This window comes from Phycodurus eques, chromosome 21 (genome assembly GCF_024500275.1).
Source record: "Phycodurus eques isolate BA_2022a chromosome 21, UOR_Pequ_1.1, whole genome shotgun sequence".
NCBI lineage: Eukaryota > Metazoa > Chordata > Actinopteri > Syngnathiformes > Syngnathidae > Phycodurus > Phycodurus eques.
Window position 1 is genome coordinate 7,327,466 of NC_084545.1, and position 27,030 is coordinate 7,354,495.

Consider the following 27,030-nt stretch of genomic DNA (forward strand, 5'->3'; position numbering starts at 1 on the left):
CAGCATGATGTACCAGATAAGTGGGGACTGCTTAAAACATGCGACTTAGAAGTCCACTCCTCTGTTGCTGTGCTATTAATCTGTATTTACACGCATTGATGTCTGTTTATATGCTTGAACGAGCCAGTAATATTTTGTTCAATTTCTTCTTTGGAAAAAAAAAAAAAAAAAAACACCCAAAAAAACTACTCCTGTTCCTCCTGCTTAGTTCTGTGTAAGAAAATCTTGATGTAATTTGTGTGGACTGAGAAATTATTGATATGCTTTCCAATGTGATGTGTGGGCTTGTTAGCCTGGATGATTTTGTATGCCTTGTTGTGTGATGAATTCCATGTATCTGGGTCATACTGCTGCCTTTGGCATGGTAGTGGTCCAAACCACAGTGTAGGCATTTCTTATCTCTTGACCAATGCCTTTGTTCCTTACTACGTCCTGGCAGCTGTATTTTTTTATTTTTGGTAATCTGTGATTAATTTCATAGGTATTGTAGTGGAAATAAAGAGATCACTATCCGGTTTATTGTGATTGTTTGAGGAATATTTTGGTCAGCGACCCTTGACTTGTACGAGATGTATACGTTTAGAGCTTTCAAAGTTGTCCAATTATGGAAAATGACCGTTGCGTCCGATGACACGTCTTCAGTATTCTCTTTGGGAGGGATATTAACTTAACCTGGTTGCTTTGATCACTAAAATGACCAATTTACTCTTTCAATGCAAGTAAAGAGGAGCCACTACACTTACACTAGCCCCCAAAAAATCCTTTGTTCTTAAAGGGCTCGTCAATAGCAACTGAGATTAATGTACGTACTACCAAGTACACAAGAGTGAAAAAAAGATAAATTACAAAATAAAACCATAAACAACTTGCATCGCTACATAACCAACGATGTTCAGTCATCCCAAATTTTTGTCCACAGAATATTTCTCCAAAAGTCATGGGGATCATCAAGATGGTTTTTGGCAAATGTGTGATGAACCATTGCATTCTGTTTTTGGGTTTGTTTTTCTTTTTGTCAGTAATGGTTTTCACCTTGGAACTCTCCCGTGGATGCCATTTTTGCCCAGTGTCTTTCTTATTGTTAAGTGGCTGCTGGGTCCTGTAGTTCTTTAGATGTCATTGTGGGTTCTTTTGTGACCTCCTGAATGAGTTGTTGTTGCACTCTTATGGTAATTTTGGCGGGCTGACCATTCCCATTTCTCTCAATTTGTGGATAATTAATGGCTCTTACTGTGGTTCGCTGGAGTCACAATGACTTGAAAATGGCTTTGTGACCTTTTTCAGACTGATATAGACTTCAATCACTTTGCTTCTCTTAAAATTCTTCAGCAAATGTTTCTTGTCGAGATCCTGAAGCCTACTCCTCTTTGACTGACAGGGACTACTGAAGACATTTCTTTAACTCAGCTCTCGAAAATGTGTGGTTAATCAACATTAACTCATGATTTAAAGGGAGCGATTACTTTCTCACGTAGGGCCAGATAGGTTTTGATAAAAGTGTGTGACTATATTGCTCAAGCCATTCTCCAGTTTTGGAGGGGACGAAATCCTGGTGCTGGCCATAGAATAGGGATTGTATGTCTTGCACCGAATACAATCAGGGTTTCGAAGGCTAAAACATATCTTGGCAAAGCTTAGAACATTCTACATACTTGTACTTTCTCTCTCTCTCTCTCTCTCTCTCTCTTTCTCTCTCTCTCACATGTAAAGGAGGTGGGCGGTGGCCATTGTGGGGAAGCATCCTCCTTTGGACATGCATTACACACTTTCAAAATGCTTTACACGCTCATACACACCCATTCGCTCTCCCTCCCTTCGTCTACGACGAAGTATCCCCCTCTCTTTTTCTCCCACCCCCACACATGTTCACTGGTTGTAGCTGAGAGAGAGAGACAGAGCAAATTAGGGTTGGGGAGCCATCACGAAAGGGGCTCGTCATGTAAAGCTGAGCCGCCATGAACCGCTGCCAGAATGGAGGAGGGGGACGCAGGGTAGAAGAGAGAAAGAAATAGAATTCTTTTAAAATTAAATGTCTGTTATTGTACGTTTGCATCATGCTGTACTTTCAGTTGGTGATCATGGCTGGGACCGTTATGCTGGCCTATTACTTTGAGTACACTGATACCTTCAGTGTGCATGTGCAGGGATTCTTTTGCTACGATACTACTTACACCAAACCCTACCTTGGACCGGAGGACCACAGCGCCATCCCTCCCATCCTGCTGTATGCCGTAGTAGCCGTGTTGCCAACACTGCTGGTGAGTCTCTGCTTCATCAGTTAAATGAAGTTAGCTGGGAAAAAATGGATCAAAATCAGATGAAAGATGCAATCTTAAATCGCTGTTTTAGTATGTCCTGTAAAATGTACCTAAGTAAAAATAGCAATTCCCTTCGATTGAGCTCGAAGCACGAGAGAATCAAAATTATGATGAGCAATGTGATTGAGTGCTTAGCTTACTATGTTCTTGGTGATGTCATTTCCCTTGGCATCATAGCAATATTATTGCTTTTGGCTTCTGAGCTTGAGCTGCAACTAGAACTGCTAATGTTATTAACTACAGATTGTAATAGGTGGTATGATTTTCCAAGGATACCATGATGTCACTGCTGCATTTTCTCTCTTTCTTGCTTTTTGTAATAAACCCGTTCTACTATGGCAAACAAATGCGTGGAACCTTTGAGCTCAAAGATGCATTTTGTATATAAAAAAAAAAATCAACCACTGCTGTTATAAATGGTAATGCTGGATGAAGTCTTATTGATATGATTGTTTGCCTGCGTAACATAACTTTAGGAGTATGTATATTCTTATCAGATTCTTCTTCTCTTAACAACCCTTGTTGAAGCTGCTGCATTTTTTGGAATAATCACATGACATTAAATGCTATTGTGTTGTTTAGTTCATCAGAGTAATACTTTGATGTGATTGAACAGTTAGGGAAAATAATGCAATTGTATATATATATATATATATATATATATATATATATATATACATATATACACACACACATATTCATATATATATATTTACCAATATTGCAATTGTGATTTAGCATAATATTTTGGGAGAAGCTTGTTATCTTCTGCAAACAGTCAAAATATAAACAATTATTTCCTTTCGGCCAAGCCTCCATGTTATGATGAAATGAGATTAATTGAAGCATGAATGGTTATGCCTAACATTTCTTCTGTCGAGGCCATTTTCAAAATATCAAAGAATTCAAAGCTTGGCGTGGCTGAAGATGTTTACTGCAGCCCTCGCTCTCGCTCGTTAGTCTTGTTAGCGTGTTTTCTTTCTCTCTTTTTTTTTTTAAGTGAAGTCTTTGCGATTTGAAAAAATTGGATTCTTTTCCATTGTGATGTCAGTTTGAGCTCAAATAATTGTTCATACCTACTTTGATAACACTGGAATAGTCAAGTTAGTGATTTTTGTACGACTTAAAATGCACTTCAAAACATACAGTACCTTTGTTCCTGGTTCACACTGGCATCTTTAGATGAGAGGAAACTGATACCTATGTAAGTGAATCAGTACTGTTAAATATTACGTAATTTCCGAATGTTTTCCGCCGTCACTATTCAGCTACCAGATGTCTTGGATCCATGCAGCCTTCAAATTAACCAAACTGCATAAGAATGACCCTGTCAGTGGACTAACTCCTCAGGTGATCTCAGTTTGCATCTGATTTCTGAACATTCACACTAAATGAAATGCACTCAGAGCATGTCAGGAGAGTTTCTTTCAACCAAACCAAAAGTGACATGTAAACAACATAGTCTTATACCTCTCTGTCGCAATGTTTTCAGACATAGATTGAAGTGTGCTGGATGTTCAAGGGCTGTGTACCATTGCTTGATCACGTGGAACTCGCAAAGACAAGCAGAAGACAAGGAAAAGTGCTTTGTTTTAAAATCCTTTGCTTACGATGAGCTACTACGTCAACAATTCCCCACAACCCAGCAGCATATGCTCTCTCATTTGAGGCATTCTCAAGTTGGAGCTGATATAGGAGAATTTGCGATGAGATGCCTCACATACTGTCAACTTGTTATGCTACCAAATACTGCTACGTTGTGCGGTGTTAAATAAATTTGCCACACAGCAGAGAGACTGTATTTTTCTCCCCGTCAATTTCACGTTATCATGGCGGAGGGGTTTGCATGTCCCGACGACTGATCCTAATAGCGCAGTTGTTTTGGGTGCTTTAAGCCAAGGGTGGAGGGACCAGACAACAAGACCCCTAAAGACATCAAATGATGATGACAAAAGTTGCATTTGGCTGTCCCTCATGTAGGCGTAGTTCACCGATTCGCCCTCTGGCGTACAACCGGTATCAAACTTTGGTCCATCTTCAACCAAATCTAAGACCACGATCCTGAGCTAAAATAGAAGTCAGCGATGAGATCCTGGCCAAATTGGAGCAATTTTAGTATCTTAGGGTCTTTATTCATGAGTGAGTCAAGAATGGATTGGTAAATTGACAGGCAGATCAATGGAGTGTCAGCAGTGATATGGATTTCGCATCATTCTGTCATGGTAAAGTCGATAGGCCAAGCCCTCTATTAACGGTTCGATGTACGTTCCCACCCTCACCTATGGTCATAAAATGTAGACAGTGACACAAAAAAATCAACACTACCGATACAACTGTTCGAAATGAGTTTCCTTCGCTGGGAGTCTGAGCTCTAACTTAGAAATAGGGTGATAAACTCAGTAATTTGGAGGTGGGGGGGACTCAGGTATCTAGTAGGAAGCCTAATGATCGCCTCGCTGGTTAATTTGTCTCTTGGACTGTGAGATCTGGCCTTTAGGCTGCTGTCCCTGTGACCCGACCTCAAATAAAAAGATGAGGATGAAGAGATGCAGGCATATCATTTCTAACGACACAAAAACCTCTACATCCTGCTTTTTTTTCCCTAGTAGAAGCAAGTCAGCCAAATATCACAACATGACTGTCCCACATTGTCTAAATATCTCTTGAATCACAAATGAATGATGCTACAGTAATTTTTGAATGTTCTTTCATTAGTTCCGCCAATTACAAGTATCCGAAAGCACTGTACCTTGAATACAAGCTTTGTGCTCGGTGCAAGTCACTGAACACAGCACAGTCGCTGTCAGATAGAGAACGGATAACTAAGAATGTACTGTATATATACAATCTACAGTTACACACGATTTACAAAAAAATTGCAATTTCAGGTTCCAGGTGAAATTTCAAGAACTTCCTGATCTCTAACATGAGCTGAACGGCAAAATGTACTTGCTTGATCCATCGATCAACTAATATATTTCTGAGAGTTCACTCCTATGCCTTCTTCTGTTGCATCTACACATACAGTACATACAGTAGTTTACAAAAGTGAGAACACTCCTCGCATTTTTGTTAATATTTGATTAAATCTTTTCATGGGACAACACTGAACAAAACAACACTTTTCTACAATGTAAAGTAGTCAGTGTACTGTTTGTCAAACAGTGTAAATGGACTCTACCCTCAAAATAACATTATCCTCCACCGGAGAAAGAGAGAGATGCTCAATGACACAGCGGACGTGATTGCTGTGCTCAATCCACCGACAACACGGGAGATGTGGCATCTGGCGCCAAACGCGAAGCTCAGCAAAAACACCCGGAGCACAGCGTCTTTGACAGCAGTTTACTCACACAGTTCATCAGCAGTCCAAATATGCACAGTCCGGCGTTTCGGCTCTTTCTGTCAGGTCAGCGTCGAGCTGTGACTCTTAAGCTTCTCTCTTCCTCTCCGGTCCGCATCTCCCCAGAGCGGCCTGATGATTACTGATGATAAACGTGTGGAATTGAACTCACATCCTCATCTCCTATGCCGTTCCCCTCACCATTCAGTCACAGCAGCTGCTAAAACCACTCTGCCGCCACCACAGACATTAGCTGCATGAATGATTTTCTTGGTGGAACGGGAAGCCTTCTTCTTTACCGCCATGATGTGAATGTGTGAAGTGTCAGTTGAAAGGAAGTCGCTTGGGCTTAATTGGATTTAATTCTGCGGAATTATTTTAGATTCTTTTGAAAGAAAATCGAAAAATACCTCAACCTTTTGTGGTCGATCTGGCGACGCAAGCCTGAGCACAACAAGTTTTTGTCTGTATTTCAGTTCAGGTCAGAGCTACTCACTCACTTTCTGCCGCCTACCGTATAAGTATCCGGGCTTCTAACGTTCACAAACATTCTGAAATGTTCTATATTATCTGCTAGGGACACAATGTTTTAGAAACAATAGTTTAAGCGATACACTTGATAATTGAGACTCAGACAATGTGTTTGTTGCTGTTTATATTGTATTCCATCCACTCTTCTGCTCACCCTTATTAGACAAATTGTCTTTGTCTAAAAGGAGAAAAGTGGATTTGAGGCCTTTAGTGACCTTGAAATATTTTGAACTTTGCAGTTTTCCACTCACCCTTTACAGTCAAAGCTTCTGGTGTGCCTCTTGACACCCAACTAAAAAGAACTGATTTGCAATGCCGTTCAGATTTGAAGGACAAACTTGCCTCAGTAGACTTGAACACATTTCCTCAGTACCTCCGTGAACACTTTTTCCTGCAGGTACAGCTGATATCATAACATAGTAAATCACAGTATATGAAATTCCACATAATTAAATATTACTATTATTGCTGGGAAAACATTGTAATAATATTGCGCTGCGGGTTATGTCCATGCTAAAACTTTATGAGCTTAACTTTTGCAGTACAATGTTTTGACCTTGGCAGAAATTGTCTGTTGGGAGATTTTAGTGGTCCTGCCTCATGAAAATAAGAAATTTGCATTGACAAGCAGTTGCATTTTCTTTTCGATAAACACTACAGTGTCTACATGTAAATGTTGTCTTTTGTCTGACTTTCATTTCTACCAGATCACAATAACAGAGACGGTGCTATTCCTGGTCCAGTATACATCTAAAGAGTTTGACAATTCAGAGAAGACTGTGGCCACAGGAGACTGCTGTTATCTCAACCCGCTAGTGCGCAGGACCTTTCGTTTCCTTGGTATGTGACATGTTTGAGATTTCGTTACACGCCCAAATCTATAAATTGTATGCAATGAGACATTTTCCATTCAGTTTTACAAGAATCCTGTGGGGGCACTTGCCTGAACAGCCAGGTGTCTGGAACATTTCCCAGTACAACATTCACTCTGGTGTAACCTAACATACTGTACATAACTCCCAAAAAGTTAGGGATATTTGATTTCGGTTGAAATTTCAGGATGATGCACAGTACTATAACCTTTGCAAGTGAACTTAATTTGACCTTGTCTAAACCTTTGAATGCACACCCAACTCCAATTATTTCAGGACACACAGTGCACAACTTTCTGTTCTCGAACAAGGAGCTTAACAGCAAAATTCACAACAGGTGTCTGATTCGTGTATATAGTACGAGAGCATAAATAGTATACAGTATACAATATTATTTTGACCTTGTGTGGATTTGTAAAAATTTGACATACATTCAAATGTTCATGTTTTAAGAAAACAAAAAACCATTGAAGATATATAATCATTGCACCATGGAAAAAGAACAACTCGAATAAATATTTCATATGAGATACTTCAGTGTGCATATGTGATCACATAATGGTGGTCTCCTGTTGTTTTTCTTTTCATACAGCAGAACAAAAGCCTTATGCATTGACTGCATATTGGATGGTGACTCTTAGCAGAGTGTGCGTTTTATAATGAATCGAAAAGCAAGCTGTTCTAAGCCTGAGAAAATTAGGTTTGATCCTCTGCCACTGTTTGAAAATTGTACACTGGTAAATAACAAGACTTTAGTCATTCAGTATGTTTGAGACAGGATGTTCTCATCTAATCCTTATTAGTAAATTGCGTTTTTGTTACTGATATAATTGATTTACTGTTTCAGCAAGCATGCTGTACATAGATACAAGAATGTTTCGGAACTTGCATGAAAACTGCAGATTTCCACAAAACCTTGTGGTGGGTTGGGTCATGGCCAAAGAACAACCTGCTCAATGTTTCCTTGAAATTGTTTTAACTGCCACTCTGCTGTTTATCTGTGTTGCATGCAGGCTCTCAGTAATAATTCACGTCACAGGGATCTACTCAGAAAGTTCAGCCCTTACAAATTGGAATACAGCGAACCGTGTATGTAGATATATTTGCGGTTCAGCATTCCTAAATTTGCCTATTGACAATACGACTAGTATAAAAATGTTGAGATTTTTTTTGTTGCATCTTGCCGCCAAGCATCTATGTTGAACTGAGGAGAGGAGTGTCATTTAGTCAGGCCATAGCATTGCTGAATTAGAAAAATGAGCCTTGCCGCTATCTTGTGGCACCTCGAGGCAATTACATTTTCACTATTCCCCATATTATTCCTGTCGCCCACGAATAGCTGGAGTTCACGCTACTGTCGCCTTCAGAATAAGATACAGTGGCGCCTTGAAATACGAGTGACCCAACATACGAGATCAAAGTTGCTTAACCTGCGAGCAACAATTTGAGAAACAAGCAGTGAACTCATCTTAACTCACTTCACAGCAAGCAACATTTTGGCAGATCATGAACACGTCTTCAGGAAAGAAGCTTCAAACTGTTTACTGCCACTCCCATATGAAGTCTGTTGTCAAATGAAACATAAAACAAACAGAATAGAACATAAACCAATCACATACATCTTCAGAGCACAGATGGACTAACGAATATTGCCCGTGATAACCCGCTAAGCAATGGCTATTTGAACAGAAACGGTGGAGCAACACATGTAGGCAGACAATGTAACAATACTCACAGGCATACTGTATATACGCTTTAAAAACGAGTCACATAATTGCACCTTACTGAAGACCGTCTCCTTTTATATATCCGTTTATCTGTATAATATTGCCCCCAGGTGGCCAAAGTGCATACACCAGAAGGAGCAGCACAATGTCCACTGAATTCAAAATATAAAAAGTACAATATTATAGAGTGCTGTTTTTCTTATTAAAAAATGTTTGTTTGTTTGTTTGTGTTTTTAGGAGGCTGAAACAGATTAATGGGATTTCAGTTCATTTTAATGGGGAAAGGTGATTTGAGATACAAGTGTTTTAAGTTATGAATGTGGTCACGGAACAAATTCAACTCGTATCTCATGGCACCACTGTATTGTGGACAATGTGTATGAGCGTATTATACGCTTATGTTGATCTACTCACTTTTAAAAGCTGCACATGTGAACCACGTACAGTACTTCATTTCATTATTAAATACTTGCTCTGCACTATGTAGGAAGGAAACACAGTGCTCCTGCAGCTTTATTCAATCAGACGAACCGAATTATGTTCATGCCCTAATAAGCAATTTCAGAGGTGAAGGATGGCCAGCTAGAAAGCAGCAGTCATCCGTAAAACACAAAGCGCCCACATCGCCACGTTCGTGTCAGGGGGGTGGGGGGAGGGTGGGGGGAAGTAGGACAGAATTAGAACGATGAGCCTCTGCTGCAAGTGAGTCACACGAGGCTTGGCAAAATCCATTTCATGCTTGTTAAAAATTGACCTGTCAACATCTGGAGCCTCACATTACTGCGGTGATAACGAATAATTAAGAAAATGTGCACACATTTTAAAACAATATAAGTGGCATTTTTGATGGAATGGATTATGGTAACTGTTGAGTATGTCAGGAGAGGAATGTTTACTTGGTGTCCCCGTAGACAGATCGTCGGTCAATACAAAGGCCTTTTCTGGGGGAATAGAGAGGAAAAAGGACAGCAACTGACTAAATTTTCCGTTTTCTACCAATTATGTCAGTTCAAATCCCATTCATCATTTACAAGCATCGGCAAGATTTTTTATAAATCTTCACATTTTAAAGCTTCACATGTAGCATATTTTGAAGTAAACATCATCGAAAAACACAAATTTACAATTTACCACTAACAGACAATATGGGTGAATCCAACAATTTCCTTATGTTTTCAGGGCAGACTTGAGGAAAAATAAGCAAAGATATATTTTTAATCCTGCTAAGATATCGCGTTACAGCTACATTCTGAAGAAACAAGACAAGAGAAATGGGCACAAATTAAAAGACGAGCATTCATAAGCAGCTGATTTATATTACATGCACCTCGTCCTCTGAGTGACTTCCCACATTCATACAGTTGGGGCCACAATTAATGATATAGAACCCATTTTAGGCCTGTTAGACAAATATATACCTACCTCTGCACTGATCAAATATATTTTATATTGATCATAATCTGGTATAAAGGATAAGAGAGTAGACCTTGTTCCTTTCTCTCTGATATTTTATTATCACTTTGCTGTCAGACAAAGCAAGATGTCTGCGAGGCAGATGATAACTGCCAGTTCATGTGTGTATATATACGACCTCGCCTAAGGAGAAATAGACAGACGATTCTACCACTGTGTCACAGTGGTTGCGGATTTATTGAGCTAAGACGAGGCACTGATCCTCTCACTGGTGCAACAAGCCCCAGCCGGTGCCAAAAAGAAAAAGGATACAGGCACCACAGTTCAATCACCAATAGTAATAACAACAAGCGCTCTACATGCCCGTGTCCGAATTGCATCGTTGTCTTGGCCAACTCTACTGGAATGAGTTGTTTATATTGCCTGCTCGGGAGAATCACAATTTAGGTAAAGGATATAAGCAGATGATACCTTTCTTTCTGTGTATCTGCTCTAAAACTGTCTTTTTCTTACCAGGGGTTTACACCTTTGGCCTCTTCACTGTTGACATCTTTGTCAACGCAGGCCAGGTGGTGACGGGAAATTTGGCGCCCTATTTCATGACCATCTGTAAACCAAACTACACCGCACTGGGTTGCCATCAGGCCCTCCGATATATCAGCCAGCAGGAGGCCTGCACAGGAAACCAGAATGACATCCTGCACGCCCGCAAAACGTTCCCATCCAAGGAGGCTGCCCTCAGCATATATGCTGCACTCTACCTGGCTGTGAGTTACTCTACCCTGCTCCCCAATTTCTTGCTTTTCTTCTCAACGCTGTGGTCAGAATGCTTTTCCGATGGATTTACATGTGCTAAGCGTGAAATTAAGCTCTACTTTTAAGACACTGATGTGGATAGACAGGCAAACCTGATTGATACAATTTCGTGTCCACCAAACCTTCTCTCTGGAGGTTGATTCTGGAGACAAAGCAAGGCAAGAGTGCAACAACAGCAAACAGAGGTTATAGCAAGATAAAACCCTAATTCGAAAACAGATGGCAGGCGGCTGCAGGATGTGCGGAATCAGCAATACGTGACCAATACTGAGAAGGACTAGACAAACCACGAGGGGAGGTTTGTCATGGTCGGGTGGAGGCAAAAAGGCAGGTGAACCCAAGCACAGGAGAACACACAAGGCAAAGAAGGACTACAGCATCATCTAAAAAAAGGGCCTATTTAATTTTTAAAACACCAACCAAAAGTACAGGATAAAAGGATCAAAATTCAAAAACATACTAGAAATTCACGGTTTCTACATTAGGGTTATGTTACAGACGCTATTTCAAAGCGGATTGAATTATTATTTTTTTGTTGTCCTTTTCAGAATTGTACACACAACCCTCCACAATGACATGGATTTTTCCCGTTATATTTGAACACATTTATGTATATATTCCTAAACTGCTTCACATTACCCAAGTCATTGGTTTTAAGGGTAACTCAGGCAAATTCCAAATCTAAAACTTTGCACAGATATTTGAAAATGGTGTATCTAATACTCGTGTAAAAATACCTACAAATACAAGTTGAAATTTTGTGGCTCATGTTTGTCTCGATTTATCTGCAAAATGTTTTGAGTCTACAAAAATATTTTCACCATTATTGTGCTGCCGTATATTCTTTCCTTCTTTCACTGTGCATCTTTTTTGGGCTTTTGTGTTGGCATACTCTGCTGGCATGCTTTGTCACGCAAGTGCTTTGGAGTCAAAAGTAGCTTGATTTGTAGCCGTTTTGTGCTAAACGTAGCGACAAAGTCACTAAGTTGGCAATACTCTTTGATATTATCAATTGGGCATTCCCCGTACATAACCAAGGATTTCAAGCAAGCAAGGATTGCTCCACGTTTGGGCCGCCTCCAGTTCCGTGACAAAGTGTGACAAGCAGTTTACAATACAAAAGCTTTACAAAGTACAGCGTGAGAGCGTGATGATGGGTGACAGCAATGTGCAACACAAAAGCCTGAAAGAGAAGAAAAGCATCAGTGAACAATATTGTAGCAGAATAGTGTCACTTAAATTTACCGGCTTTAGTTGTTTTGCTGCCTTTTTAGCGTGTGCGTGCATTGAGTAAATGTAAGCACAGTCACGGATATCAGATATGGGTCACACGAAAGTAGATGCCATTGTAACACAAGGAACAAATCAGAATTCGAATACGGTGTATAGCTCTGCAGTGTGATTGTCAGTTGAAAATAATAATTTATAATTGCTTATAGATGCCACAAAATGACAGCAAAGTACTTTTTGTCCTATCAGACAAGGCTATGGCTTGACTAAATGAAGCTCCTCCCCTCACTTCAACATAGTTCACAGGTGTCAAACTCAGTCACTTGAAAGTGGCTCTGGATCTTTACCCAGCCTCGCTTCCAAATCATAGATGAAGAAACTCAAAGGGAGTGCAGTTGTTATGTAAAGTTACATTGTTTTTACTGTTTATATAAAAAAAAAAAAAAAAAAAAAAAAAAAAACTCAGAAAGATATTGGGCCACAAATGTTGGAAACTCAGGACCTAGCAGTTGAAAGGAATCAGAATATCAAACATTAGTTGACTTTTTCAGACACCCCCTCCGCAGTATACAGTACTCTTGTAAAGTCTACTGATATTTTAAAGTCTAACTACAGGTTGAAACTCTTTCAAGAAGTGGAGGGGAAAAACAAGGTGTCACTAGTGTATAAGAAACATGATTGGACAGCAAGGGGGATGCATTACTGTACACTGAATTTGAATGTATGGGTATGTTTTCCCTCTTCCTTTCAGATGTATGTGACGTGCACAGTCCAGGTAAAAGGCACTCGCCTTGCCAAACCAGTGTTGTCCCTGGCCCTTGTGTGTCTGGCCTTCCTCACAGGACTGAATCGCATAGCGGAATACCGTAACCACTGGTCGGACGTCATTGCCGGTTTCATGATAGGCACTGCCATTGCCACCTTCTTGGTGAGTTTTTTCTCTCAAAACAAGACATCAAATACATGCACAATACTGTAGAGAATATTGTGATGCAGTAAATTCTTTTTTTTAATCTTATCCCTGAAGAGTTGTATCTCTTCTAATTATAATGAATATAACTTTAACTTTAATATAACTTTAACCTCAAAACGACATTTGTTCTTCATAAAAAAAAATTCTCTGCTTAGGTGGTGTGCGTGGTCCATTTTTTTAAAGGGAAGTTGCTTTTGAATGATGACACACCAATAGAATTGCAAGTGAACACAACAATGCTGGGCATGGGCCAAGTAGAAAGCACTCTGGAGAAGTACATCGCCTCACAGGTCAGTATAGCACTTTTCATCAGCTTACTAGTATTAGTTGATGATATTCATCCAATTTTGTATAGTAAAAATTCATCCAATTTTATATCGCATATCATGAAACCAATGATTCAATCCTATGGCTCCATTGGCTTCTCCTGGGATGGGCTCAGTAACATTTTCCGATGCAACAAATGAGGACAGCGTCAAAATGAGGTCTCCAGTAAAACTTTGTCTGCCAAAAATGCAAACAAAAGGAGGCTCATCCAACATTCCTTTGAATCCCAATGTTTTCAATCTACAGCTAAAAAAAAACAAACTAAAAAAAAACAAACAGCTAGAAAAAAAAGGAATTGCTCTCACTATTCCAATACCTTTGGAGGGTGTGTACAATATGTATTCAGTTTTTCGTGATCACCACTAAACAAACCATCCAGTCAAGCCTGAGGTTGAAATAATACTGTCCACAATATAACCCTTCGTTTGAAGCAGACTTAAATACAATGTATCCCCCTTTTTCTAACTATTCTTTTCTCCCCCTAAAAGATGCACATTTAATGGATTTATGGTGGAATGCGTGAACACAGTCATTTCAGAGTCCATCTGTGAAAAAAATTCAGTTGTCTGAAGATGAGAAGAAAAAAATAAATAAAATCTCACATTAAACTCGGCTATGGTAAGCTCGGTGGAAAAAACCCAGCCTAAAAATAGCCCAGCAAGGAAGCCTTGGAGGGAAACTGGCCACACTAAACAAAATGACAGGGATGAAAGAAACATTCCCTAGTTTGTATTCAGATTTATAAAACAAGCTGGACAAATTTTTTGTATCATCACAGTGTGTTATGGAATAGCTTTCATCACATTCTGAACTCAGCTTCCAGATGCTGCACCCATACAGTACATTTATCAACATCTTATTAAAATTCCCCTTAAAGATACTGACTAAAAGCTAATCAGGTGAGATTTTGCCAAATAATAACAATATTACCTCACATTATGCATATACGGTGCTATGTTAGTGTGTAGCCACTATGGAAACTCTTATAGAATTTATTTAATATCCTTGATGTCCACCATAAGGTTCATATATATATATTCTCCCATTTGCGCATAAGTCCTTATTTACACGCCTGGGCTTGCAGAATTTTCATCTACGCGGATTCTCTAGTCCAGACTCCTCACCTTGCTCAAACTGTGAATGAACACGGAAACACCAAAGAGGCATGATTCACTTGACAGCTGAGGCTGGCTTCGAATCATGGAAAGCGAATCGTTCCTGGGACTTGTGAATGTCATTGGAATTCATGAAAAAAGATAAAGCACACTTTCAATTTAAAAATGCCTTATGTAGTGGATGCAGTGTGTAGTCGGACAGTGGGGATGTGCTGAGCGCTCCGGCTATACCTATGAAGGAGAGTATGTTTTTTATTTTTAAATCTGTATGAAATAAATCCAATAAAAGTAATTTCATCAGAATACTGTGCTCATGACTGAATGTACGTTTGGAGCTCCATCAATAAAAAAGGCCGTGTACGAACATACTGTCAATCAGTAATCCGAAACTTTTTTTCTGTTTGACAGTTTTAGTTGCTTCACATGGGCTTTTTTTTTGTTTTCTTTGGGACGGTCCAGCACACTACATGAGTACACAGTACATGAAGTAATATATTTTTCTCTTTGTCTTCAATAGAATCACATCACCTTTGCTGAGGTCACATGACACGGAAGCAGCGGTGAAGCAGATGCACAGGACATCCCCACTTCTCACAATCGATTCCAATTAGCCCAAGTGCAGCTGTAAACCTGTTTTCCTCTCTGTGTCTATGTTTTGTAATATTTTTTTCGTTTTTTTAATCAGACCATTATTATGTACAGCTTTAATCTAATGAACAAAACTGATATCAAATCTTTATCTATGCACTAAATATATGTTGATGTAATGGTCTGTCCCTTACCTCCCAAGTGCAGGTGGCTGAAAAGTATTCTTGAGAAGGTACTGAATTGCCAGTGGGTCCTCATGCATCAACAATGTATGAGGCTGTTTACCTTCTTTTCATGGTAACATTACAATCATCATGTGATGAATGGGGCAACACTGCACCCTTTAAGATACACAAATAGGGACTGAAATGAAAGCAAATTGTGTAGAGATTGCATGTTTCAGAGAATCTCTCTATCATTTTTGTGCTCATTTATTCATTCATATTTTTGACAATTTTTTCAGCGAGGCGACAGATTCAGACAAGAGGGTTTGCAATAAGCACTGCAGTTCATTGTGGTCCCATAGGGACTGAGCCCTCGGGCGAGTAGTGAAGATTTGCGACTAATTAGCACCCTACACCCCAAAAATTTACAAATGCCTACAGATAAATACGCAAAACACTGCTTTTCTATTATACAGGGCAATGGGCTGTCTCAATGAAGCTCTTTCCCTCAGGTCAACATAGTTCCCCAGGCATCACGATGGCGCCAAAGCAATACTTTTATTTTAGGCACAAAACATCAAATAGGGTAGATTTTCAGCAAATGATAGAAGATAGGTTCCTAAAAATCTGTGAGTAGCAAATTGCAACTATGCAGGGGAACACTGTACAGTATATATTTTTTTCCATTCTGGTAGAAATTTGTCTCATCACTGCTGAATATTTCTGGTGTATAAATTACATCCCATAATGAACAAATTAACACTCGGAGCCTGCGGTCTTGCTCAAGGGCAGTTTGACAGTTCTCTAGAAACAGACAAGATCTCTCAAACAACCAGTAACAACTTTCATATTGTTTCATGAGGTTTCTCCTAATAGTCAATATATACTTGTCCGTTTCTAGAGAAACGGACAATATATACTTTTTCTTTACACTCTCACTAGTGTTTGCCAACCTGTGAAATTAACATTATACAGTGACTCTGGGGTGATATTCAAATTATACATGAGATTAGAGCATTTTTGAAAGAGACAGTTGAGAATATTATCAGAACAGAGTAAAATAGAATGAACATTCTTACGTCTACTAAGCTCAACAACTTTACAACACAGCCAAGGTCAAACCTCTCTATATTGTCTTACGAAACCCTAATTACTCCGCTTTCATTGTTCAGTTGTCATTGTAGTTAGAAGGAGAGCATAGTCTTTTCAAACCATTGTCAAGAAAATGTGCAAAGGATAATCCATGTCCAAAATACTTTGCACTGAGGTGGCACTTACAATCACATTAGAAAAAAACTTTTTTTTTTCTAGTGTAACTCTGAGTTTAGGATGTACTGTATGTACAAATAATTGCAGTTGATAATGCAACACAAACATATTTTATTTATCTTTTCTCTCCAAGAAAAGATTAATGTTGCTGGGTGGATAGATGAAATCTCAGGAAGAAAAAAAAATCACCAAAAATATTGCTTGATGATAACCACTGATAGTAAAACTTACAAACTAATAAAAAGTATTTCCAAAGACTTTTCTTATAAGAAAAGTCTTTGGAAATACTAATAAAAAGTATTTCTTTGGAAATACTAATAAAAGGTATTGCCTATAGATAAGACTAAAACAACTGTTTTAGTCTTATCTAGAAGCAGAACATGCACTTATGTCATTTTTCGACTTGATAATAATTCAATTATATATGTATGCTATTTATTTGAGTAAAATGTTTACATACAGTGGCGGCATGGTGGAAGATCCGCCTCACATTTCTGGGGACCGGAGTTCAAATCCGGCCTCGCCTGTGTGGAGTTTGCATGTTCTCCCCGTGCCCCCCCTTTCTCCGGGTACTCCGGTTTCCTCCCACATCCCAAAAACATGCATGGTAGGTTGATCGAGGACTCTAAATTCCCCGTCGGTGTGAATGTGAGTGTTAATGGTTATCTGTTTATATGTGCCCTGCGATTGGCTGGCGACCAGTTCAGGGTGTACCCTGCCTCTCACCCAAAGATAGCTGGGATAGGCTCCAGCACACCCACGACCCTAGTGAGGATAAGCCGTATGGAAATGGATGGATGGGTTACATACAGTGGAAGTATAAAGATGAAATGCAAGTGGTGGGGGGACATACTAAGTCCATCTGGATAAAACAAATGTAAAGATTTTAAGATTGAAAATAGAAAGGAAACGCAATAAACCACAAAATGAAAGGTTATCCATCAGTTTATGGGCTGAGTAAATAAACATTAGAAAAAAATAAAATAATAATAATTTCCGTAATCCATGTTATCCCCTTCCAGTTGTTTTCTGTTTTAGTGGACATGAGGTACATTTTTCTAGATGTAACGGAATGGATTCAATTGCCTTTTGTGTGGTCATGTTGCAAATGTAATGACATACAATATATGAACTTGAAATATTTAAATTTCAATCCTAAATACCCAAGTGAGATTTTGCTATGTAGCATCAACAGGTCAGGCTTTCTTAATTTTTCATAGCAAACTAAAGTGAAGCTCCAGTCAAGGTTTTTCCCAATGTCACTGAAGCACTTAAAACAAAGTCTAGCTAAGAACTTGCAAATAGTAGAACTTCTTTATGGTTGCAAATATAGAGTTCACTTGCCTGAAAACAAAAAACACATTTGCTCAAATGTTTATGTTGCACAAGCTATTGCAGTACAGTACGATATATTTAAATGAAAACAGAATTGTACCTGATTAATAACATATAAGTATGCTTTAAGTCACATTTTTATTCAATTACGGTGTAATTTTACTTTTTTTATGACCATGCACTGTTTGACTGCTTCTATCAATATTTCCTTTCATCTCTAGGTCATTGTTTTTTTTTCCCGTGTTGCTTTACTAAAATATGGTGGTGTTTTATGGATAGTGATAGTCATTGGTCATTTAATTGTGTCAATATACATTACAATATTACATACAGAAATTGTATGTTTTCTCATATTGTTTGGTTTATATATTTTCACAGTTTTTCACATTTTTTCACGACCCAGTGAGAATTGTTTCAAATGGATCCTTTTGCATTGATGTTATTGCTCTTGTAACCCATGTTCTTCGTCCCATGTTTTTACACTCTATAAAATATGGGATCATAAAAAAATTAATTAATAAAACCAAATGTTTCAAGAAATTAAAAGTATTGTTTGCAATTCATTCACAAATACTTACACTATTATGTATATAATGTAGATTATTCTCTTCTGAAGACCAGGAGCACTTTTAAGTAGTGGGTGAACAGCTGGTATAACAGTGTAACATTTACTGCCCCCTCAAAGTAACTCAACACACAGTCATTCATGTCTAAACTGCTGGCCCCGAAGTGAAAATGTCCAAATTCGACCTATAGTGTCAATATTTTCAGGGGCTTCCATGCACTGCCTTAAAACTCTTGGGCTTGGATATTTGCACGGTATGAACCTCTCCTTGATATCCTCCTATGCTCTGCTTCTAACTACTTGATATTACCTCTCCTTGATATTCAGATATCTGATCACCATTTACAGTGTGTCAGACCAGTTGTAGGCAAGCAGGTTTTTTTTGTGCCTCACATGGGGCACCAATATGTTGTGGTTTGACAAAGATCGCACCACTCTGATGATGTAACGCTTATTGTGGAGGCACTGACTATTACCTTTGAGGTGAATCGTTTAGAATTAATCGAGTATAGTCAGTGATAACTGATTACATAAGAGAAAGAAAAAAAAAAAAAACTAAACATCAGTTTACTGAACATCGGGCTGGGAGACACTTCCATATTTGGAACACATTTTTAGGCTTGCCACTTGAGGTCTCTTCAACAAACTGTTGCACACTCCCACACGGGAGTGCAAATCATTTCCGATGATTAGCCCACCTACCACAAGACATGAGGATTGGTGTGTAACATCCTACCTTGAATCAGATCCCTATTATTACAAGTTGCATAAATAGTCAAACATCTTTTAGGTCTTGATTATTTATTCATCTTTTTTTTTCCTCAGCAAGTCAAGTCATGCATCACAGAAGGTCTCACCAAAATTATCTGAACAGTGAAAAAGTGCTGATTAGTATCATTACTAGTCAAATGATTTTAACCACAAAACTTGGAGGTTAAATTTAACAAGTTTGTCATTATAGTTCCTCATAACAAGGAAAATAGCATATCTTCTGAACAAAGTAGTTCCTGGAACCTTTACAAGCCATCCTTTTAGATAGCATAGCAAATTCCATATTGAGGACTAACGTTAATACAGTATTTTTGTAAATGTACAGTGAGACTTCTATTGTATTGTATAAACATTCTAGAATAACATCACAATATCTGGACAAATACTGTATGCAACATTGATGTTTTGGTCATGCAAAAGGATGATATTGCGATTATGTGTTTGTTTTGCGATGTTATGTTACATTATTACGCGGTCTCTTCATCTTGATGCTCGATGGGATCCCTTTTTTGAGACAAGAGAAATGATTCCCACACTGCAAGGCACTGCAAGACAAAACATGATTCTTATTAAACACCCGCCTACAATATCTATCTATGATATTTAGGCATCAAACAATGTGTAGTCATCGACTCACTTATAATAATACAAAGAGAGGAAACCGGCAGAAATAAAAGCGTGTGAATATTTGGGAGGCTGTAGACAACGATCGTCCCATTCATAGACTGCAAGAGTGCATTTTTGAGACGGAGACTCCACGCTTCGCTTTTTAGCCCCCCAAAATTGCAAAAATGTCATGTTGTCCTTATGTCATTAATAGCTAAATAATTGATTTTAATGCTCACCTTTTCATAGCATTCCTCATTCTTCTCAGCGGTTGAGATGAAGGCTGACTTGAGGTCATCTCTCATGCTATTCTGCCAGTTGATCCAATCTCCCTTCAATGCATTGTTCGCAAATTCCATTCGATCTGACAGAGCATCTACTTCTTTCTCCAGCTGACCCTAAAAACACGGCAATAAACATACAGCGGAGATTATACAAGTGAGTGCCTCGCTTTGTTGTTATGCTGTTGATTTTGTTGTTCTTTTTTGCTCTGGTGTGTCATTTCTCTGTCTATCCCCCCTCAAACGTTGTCCTGTCCAACTGCCTTTACAGTACTTTTCCGATATAGTTTTGCAAAAGATTGTTTTCAAATATTTACTCTTGCCATTTCACATATTTAGGTTGAAGGTTTTTTGCAGAGCAAAATGAGCACTGTGGGTAATGAACTACTATATCTACTGATCGTGTTATCGTTTGTAGAAAACTGCAACACCTAACTGCAATCGTGCAATGCACGAGTGAATATATGAAGTATATAATCCAAATCAATGTTGAACATTTGGATTCATGCATGTACTTATTGGGGTTGTTTTATGGAGGCTATAGTGTGACAACAAAGGCTTGGTAAACAACCACTGTATATTCAGGAATTACTGTACCTGTGCTTATTGAGGAACACGGACCGTCCTCTGCTAGTAAAGCTAATACTCCAATATTATACAATTAATTAAAACTATGTAATTGATGTTTAGAAGAGCATGTCTTCCTCAGGCAATTGTGTGATTCTAAATTATAGTGAGATTACCCTCTCCTGGCTACAATGGGTCATAACATGTAAAGTTGGCTCAAAATACAGTGAACCCAACACTGCATGTGAAAATCTGCGATTTAGAGACCATATCAAATTTTGTATTTATTTATTTTTTTAAACATAGTTTCGCCACTCCCATAGACTTTAAACACACGTACAATTATTAAAACACACTGTATATGCGTTTGAACACATTGACAAGGAACAGACATACCAGTATTGACACAACATACAGGCCAATCTTTTACAGTCAAATTCTTATCTGGTCACCCTTTGTCTCACATACTTCGTGTGAGTCTATGTCTGATTATGGGAGTTTCCATTAAAGCATGATTAGCATCTGGTCTTACAGCTTGATCTCATATTGACAAATCTTTTCCCCACTGAGCAAACACTGAGATGAGCATTGATTTCCAGTTTCACCACACAAACCTAGATAAGGAGAACATGGAAGATACCCCTGCACCACCATCCCACCCCTGCCTCCACACACACGAACGCTGGTGATGGAAGACACACGAAGACATACTTTGGCTCCCAGGGATAAAGAAGCAAAGAAGTATTGGTGTTTGGATATCATATTAGCAATGCATGTACTTACAACTTCTTGGTCTGCCTTTTTAGATGCAAGGGCCTCATTTTTGGTCTCAAAGTCAGCCTGGATATTGTCTCGCCGTCTCATCACAGTCTACAACCACAGAATCGGCAGCAATTCAATTAGAATTAAACACAGCTTTAATCCTACAATGTCCAAATTCGGTGATTTACAATAGTTCTTGGTGAGGCATGTTATGAGCTATATAACTTGATGGTTCCAACTCACCTTTAGTACCTCAGTGCAGAGCACATACTCGTGAAGAGCAGGGACCAACACCTCAGAAAGATGGTGGATCTGCTTTTCTGTTTCTTTACTGCATTGCTCCGCACAGTGGGCTACGAGTTTCAGTGGGTCATGCAGGTCCTTTTCTATGTCTGCCCATTGGCTATAGAGGGGCCCATACTGCTTTAGCTCATCCAAATACTCTGTTGATACACATGTTGAATACACATTCAACACAATCAATTTGGATATATAAGCAATATAAAGATTCGTGTGTGTGTGTCTGTGTGTGTGTGTGTGAGAGCATAGTTGCTGAATTTTTCCATGACATTTACAATAATATTTCAGCTACAGTTTCAGATTTGACAAGTTGCAATTTGTTTTCCCCACCATTAGCCTCTGCCTATAAAGCCAAAGTCCTTACAAATGAGCTACTGCCACCCCAAGCAGTGAGAAGACTAGGAAATTAAGCAGACCATGCTAGAATTTGTCAAAAAGTACAATGACAAGCCTTAAAAATTCTGGAGATTTTATTTTATTGTATTTATTTATTTTTTAAGACTGCTGCGACAAAGATTAACCTTTGATGGACAGCCTAAAATTTAGAGAGTGAAAACATCTGCCCAGGAGCCCCAAAATACAAGCTCATGTCAAACTCGGTGAGGCCATTGTCATGACTTGAGCCTGCATGCCTTCTTCTGAAAGTGTATTGAAAGTTGTATTTAATTTGTAAGTACAATATAGTTGCATTTAATCTTTTAGACCCGTTTGTTATCAACATTTATATAGGAAAAAAAAGAAAATTATGTGCAATACATTTTAACTGAATCATAATCTAAGTAGTTTTATAATTTCTTCAAGTTAAGCACAGTGGTAATGTTCAAATGGGATAGTTTTACAGTGGATTACAATATTATTATATGTATATATTTTAGGAATAAAGCCTCTGCATTATTTTTGATGAACCTTTACAACTGTATTTTAAAGTTGGTTATGGTGGTGGCACTTGGAGAGCTACCTATTTTATTTAAGGTTAAAAAAAACAAAAACAGTTTGAAAACCACTGCTACAGATAATGCATTTGATCTGTTAAAACCTCCTAAAACAATAACTAAAAGTAGCTGTGATGAAAGCCTGGAAAAGCATAACAAAGAATGCAACGGTGATGTCAACAAGTCTCGGGCTTGATGCAGTTATTGTGAGCATAAGATTTGCAACAAATTATTAAGTCCTATTCACGTCAGTCTAAGTCTGTTCAGACTGTTCACCTAAAAATTTAATGTTTTGTTAGAAATTCTAGCCTTCAGAAAAAGCTGTAAATACATATAAAAGCTGAACTGCTGATCTCGTCTGATATTCTGTAGAATGGAAGGAGAAGTTTCCAGTCTACAGCAAAAATAAAATGAATCAACCTCATTGGTTTTCCACTGAACTCTTCACGGAACTATCACTCAAAAACCACGCATCATCATCGACCACTACAAGCAGCGACCATATTAAAAGCGACCTCTCCTGATGGGCATTATCGTGGCATTGAAAGTCTGGTACCGGTGCCTTGTTCGCACCACCTCGTGGCTCAGTGGAACGAGAATCCCGGTTGTACGAACTCAGCAGACGCATGGCTAAAACGATCTGCAGTAAACATGTTGCCTAGCAATCTTTTGAAATGAAATGAAATACCTCGCTGCTCCTTGATGATCCTCTGAGAAACTTTGTCAACAGACGAGATTTTGGAGCCAAAGTTCTCTACATATTCCTGCATAAGTGTGAACTCCTCTGGACGGCACTTGATGCCCCACACCGAGTTGGCCACTGCTCGTACAGTGACCCCCATTCGACTCAAGAAGCCTGGACCCTGTTTCCTGTGAGATGAAAAATCCTGCAGATGGACCAAAGTTGAAATTAAACTTAGTTGTGGTTGTTCTTGGTATGTATGTGTGTTAACACAGAACTTTTTGTGACATGTCATTGGCAATTGTTTTATTTGTATAGTCATGTTACACGATGTCTCTTGAGTTTTTATGTTGAATTCCTCATTTATTACCAATGTTTTATCAATTCATAATAATAACCATTAAGTAACTATGCAATTTAAAGTGTATTACAATTACAAAGTATTACATTCTACTGTAGTGCAAGCTACATTCTTATTATCATAAAGCTGAATAACTATAAAGGTAACAAAAAAGACTTTGGTTGTAGAAATAAACTGAGGGTTAGGATTGTTGGTAATTCTCGAACTATAAATAAATACCATCTTCACCTATTAATAAGGTTAACCAGTGTGTGTGCTTTGAATGTGTAATACCTGGGCAGTTAGAAAGAGTTTAAAGTGCTGGTTGAAGGACAGGATGGGATGCCCGGTGATTTTGTTGAGAAAGCGATGTAGCGCTTTCTTCCTGGTCTCAATGAAGTCATCACTGAAGCGTTCCACCATGCCTTTCATCACAAACTTCTCTGGAAGAGGCTGAAGGAAGACCGCATTTTTTTTTCTTTTTAACATGCCACAGTCAAATTATTCTTGCACTGTAACGCTGAAAAAAAAAAATTGGTTTTCCTTTGTAGAAAATGAAAAAGGAAGAAAACTGGAGATGAGCATCATCCAGTTGTTGATGATGACACTCTTATACTGTACACTGTGTTCAAAATAATTATGCATGTAGGATTCATGTTGTATAAACATTTAAGTTTTAGTTTTTCTGGCAAGGCATTCAGCTTAGTGTTTTTCTTCTCCTGTCTATTTAATTTAGTTGGATCATTACTTTTCCAATACTTTTGGAGGTGAGTGTATGTGGTTCCGATGTTGGTAATTGGTCTACGGTGTATGCTAGTCTTCCACCTGAACCGTGCTTATGTAGTTATGTACTGTGCTTATACATACAGTACCTACATGAACAATGAGGGTCGGATAGGTTTCTTCCAGTCTGCTTCGGAGCCAAAGGAAGTCCTGGTAGCGCCGGAGCACCTCATACTCACAGGAGTCAAACTCACTCCTTGTGGTCTGGAAAGAGCACCGCAGATCACTATCAACTCCCAGTATATCATACAGCTGGGAATGCTACGTCATAAGAGCTAGAAACACCTTTGGCAGAGATGCGAGATCAACACTTCAGCTTTTATTTTACAATAAATACTGCTGAATGGTGACACTCAGTTTTGGTTGTGAAGACTACATTTACTGGTTACATATATTTAGTATTATTAGTGAAATGTAGTCTCCTGAAGATTTGTAAAAGCTCTGCTTTGCAGTAGAGGGGAACAGCGTTCAGCTCCTACGACTGCAGAAACGTCGAGCACTGCTGCAGCGTGGCAACATCACAATTTACTGTGCGTAGAAAACTACTAATACAGAGGTGTTGAAAAAGTCAAGATTTACGTGTGCGCGCGTCGCCTCCCACCTTACCTTGGTTATGACTCTGTACATGATGAAGGTCTCAATAGCTGTCACATGACTCTCTGGACTGTCAACTGTCACAAACAAGTCTTCGGTGCTGCCAATTTGCGGTTCATCATCTTCATCAAGTTGGTACTGGTTGACCAGAGAGCTGGGAGAGTTGGGCATTGGATCCCTATCTGTCACTAATAATTTCTGGACCAAAGACAAAATGTATTTAGATGAATATCACATGTATTTGCTAGCCATACTAACTTTAAACATGTTAAAATTGCAATAAAGAAAGCTGTACCCTAGTGCTATTTCATTTTACATGTAATACTCCATTTTTTTTAAGTGCAATGTTTCCCAGCTTTGCTCACAACAGCACTGTATACAACACCACCATCCCACCTTATTTATTTGTATTTTTTTAAATGATGTCCTCAATTTGCTCTTACTGCTCTGTACACATCATTTCCTTATTTTACTTGCACACTGTGTCCTACAAAGTCAACCATGGCCATTCTATTTTATTTTATTCGAGTCTATTCTATTAGATGTGCTGGCCCACATTGAAGGGGAGAACTCGTAGTTTGGTCTTAAAAGTATGCAATCTCTTTTGTGACACCAGTCTCGGAACTTTACTGACAATTCGTATAGGCAACTGTACTAAAATAGTGCGTCTATCCTTAATGGGGTTGTTGTTGTTATTATTATTATTATTATTATTATTATTCCAGACAGCTCCAATGCTCCAACCCTGAACAAATAACCAAAACGAACCGTTTTAAACAAATTATTGGGCGGGGTAATGTCCAAGTTAGCCATGAACAGGAAAAGGTGATTTAAAAGTCAAGTACAAGGGTCAGCTGGTCGGCTGATTCAGGAGTTTTGCGTCGTCAAAAAAATAAAAATAAAGCATCGCTAACAGCTGACAAAAGAAAAGATAGACCGAGTCTTCGGCAAATTCGTCACGCGATACTACGATTGTGTCTTCACCGGAGCCGTAACCACGTCACAAGCATGGCAACTGATAAGTAGTGCGAGTCTTCAAGTTTGACTTGTACCTTACTGAAAACCTCCAGGTCTTCGTCTTCTTCCAGATCCAGCATGTCTTTGGCCAAAACCACGGAGTCCGTCTGACAATTCATCTCACAACTTTCACTGTGAAGGAGTGAAAGCCGAGAGACAAACTTCCTAAACCTCTACAACTGTGCACAACAGGGAGAAAAAAACCAAAAAAAAAACACGGAAAAACAGCCGTCGGGATCCGATATTCCTCGAGAGGTTTTCGGAATAAAAGCGCACATTTTCAAAATAAAAGCAGAGACATCTCGGGTGAGGGAACCGGACGTCAAAATCATTTTCGTGGCGGTACCACTAGATGTCAGTGTTGCACAAGCTCAGGGCAACAACCTCTCATTAAAAAAACACACCAAAAAAACATATACTTCAATTATCATGTTGATCATTTATGTTGCAGAGGTTCCCCAATGAAAGAATTAAAAATACAAGTAGTAAGTCAAGCAAGTACAAAGGCATAAACTTAACTATTAATGTAGCATTAATGTAGCAGCAATGTGAATTTGCTTTTGTAGTTTATTCTAACACTGGAATCAGTAAGTTATAGGGCCTTGCATGCTTTTATTTTATTTTATTATTTATTTTTTTATGTGAGTAGAGGTAATGGGTTGATGTGGCAGGAATATGGGCTTTTTTAATTTAGGTGAAAACAACAACTACAAAACACGCTGTTATTCTTCTGCAAATGCAAAATAACACCTTCCTTATTGATTACATATTATGTATTATATGAGTAAAACTGTTCATGTAAACAAATG

The 27,030-nt window shown here is 38.7% G+C and overlaps 2 protein-coding genes across 3 annotated transcripts; one reads left to right on the forward strand and one right to left on the reverse strand.

Moving 5' to 3' along the window:
- Positions 1-1,799: 1,799 nt before the first annotated feature.
- Positions 1,800-19,762, forward strand: LOC133396597 (phospholipid phosphatase-related protein type 5-like). 2 transcript variants are annotated; one of them, XM_061666611.1, is made up of 6 exons: positions 1,800-2,258; positions 6,900-7,032; positions 10,721-10,971; positions 13,002-13,178; positions 13,379-13,513; positions 15,183-19,762. In XM_061666611.1, exons 1-6 carry the CDS (start codon positions 2,055-2,057, stop codon positions 15,210-15,212), a joined length of 930 nt encoding a protein of 309 aa, XP_061522595.1. In that variant the 5' UTR covers positions 1,800-2,054; the 3' UTR covers positions 15,213-19,762. The 2 variants fall into 2 exon arrangements, with proteins under 2 accessions (XP_061522595.1, XP_061522596.1); XM_061666612.1 differs by having other exon boundaries at positions 10,769-10,971.
- On the reverse strand, positions 19,371-26,419 carry snx7 (sorting nexin 7). The gene is made up of 9 exons (XM_061666610.1): positions 26,257-26,419; positions 25,217-25,402; positions 24,704-24,814; positions 24,122-24,280; positions 23,494-23,692; positions 21,817-22,016; positions 21,595-21,681; positions 20,203-20,361; positions 19,371-19,902 (listed from the first exon to the last, which is right to left on the reverse strand). Exons 1-9 carry the CDS (start codon positions 26,338-26,340, stop codon positions 19,825-19,827), a joined length of 1,263 nt encoding a protein of 420 aa, XP_061522594.1. The 5' UTR covers positions 26,341-26,419; the 3' UTR covers positions 19,371-19,824.
- Positions 26,420-27,030: the final 611 nt, after the last annotated feature.

Coding starts and splice junctions, on each gene's coding strand:
- LOC133396597 (XM_061666611.1), top strand. CDS start 2,055: ATGCTGTACTTTCAGTTGGTGATCATGGCTGGGACCGTTATGCTGGCC. Junction 7,033..10,720: donor CAGGACCTTTCGTTTCCTTG/GTATGTGACATG, acceptor TTTTCTTACCAG/GGGTTTACACCTTTGGCCTC. Junction 13,179..13,378: donor CTGCCATTGCCACCTTCTTG/GTGAGTTTTTTC, acceptor TTCTCTGCTTAG/GTGGTGTGCGTGGTCCATTT.
- snx7 (XM_061666610.1), bottom strand. CDS start 26,340: ATGAATTGTCAGACGGACTCCGTGGTTTTGGCCAAAGACATGCTGGAT. Junction 25,403..26,256: donor ACCTGGAGGTTTTCAGTAAG/GTACAAGTCAAA, acceptor TCTTTGGTCCAG/AAATTATTAGTGACAGATAG. Junction 20,362..21,594: donor AAAAGGCAGACCAAGAAGTT/GTAAGTACATGC, acceptor CCGTGTTTTTAG/GGTCAGCTGGAGAAAGAAGT.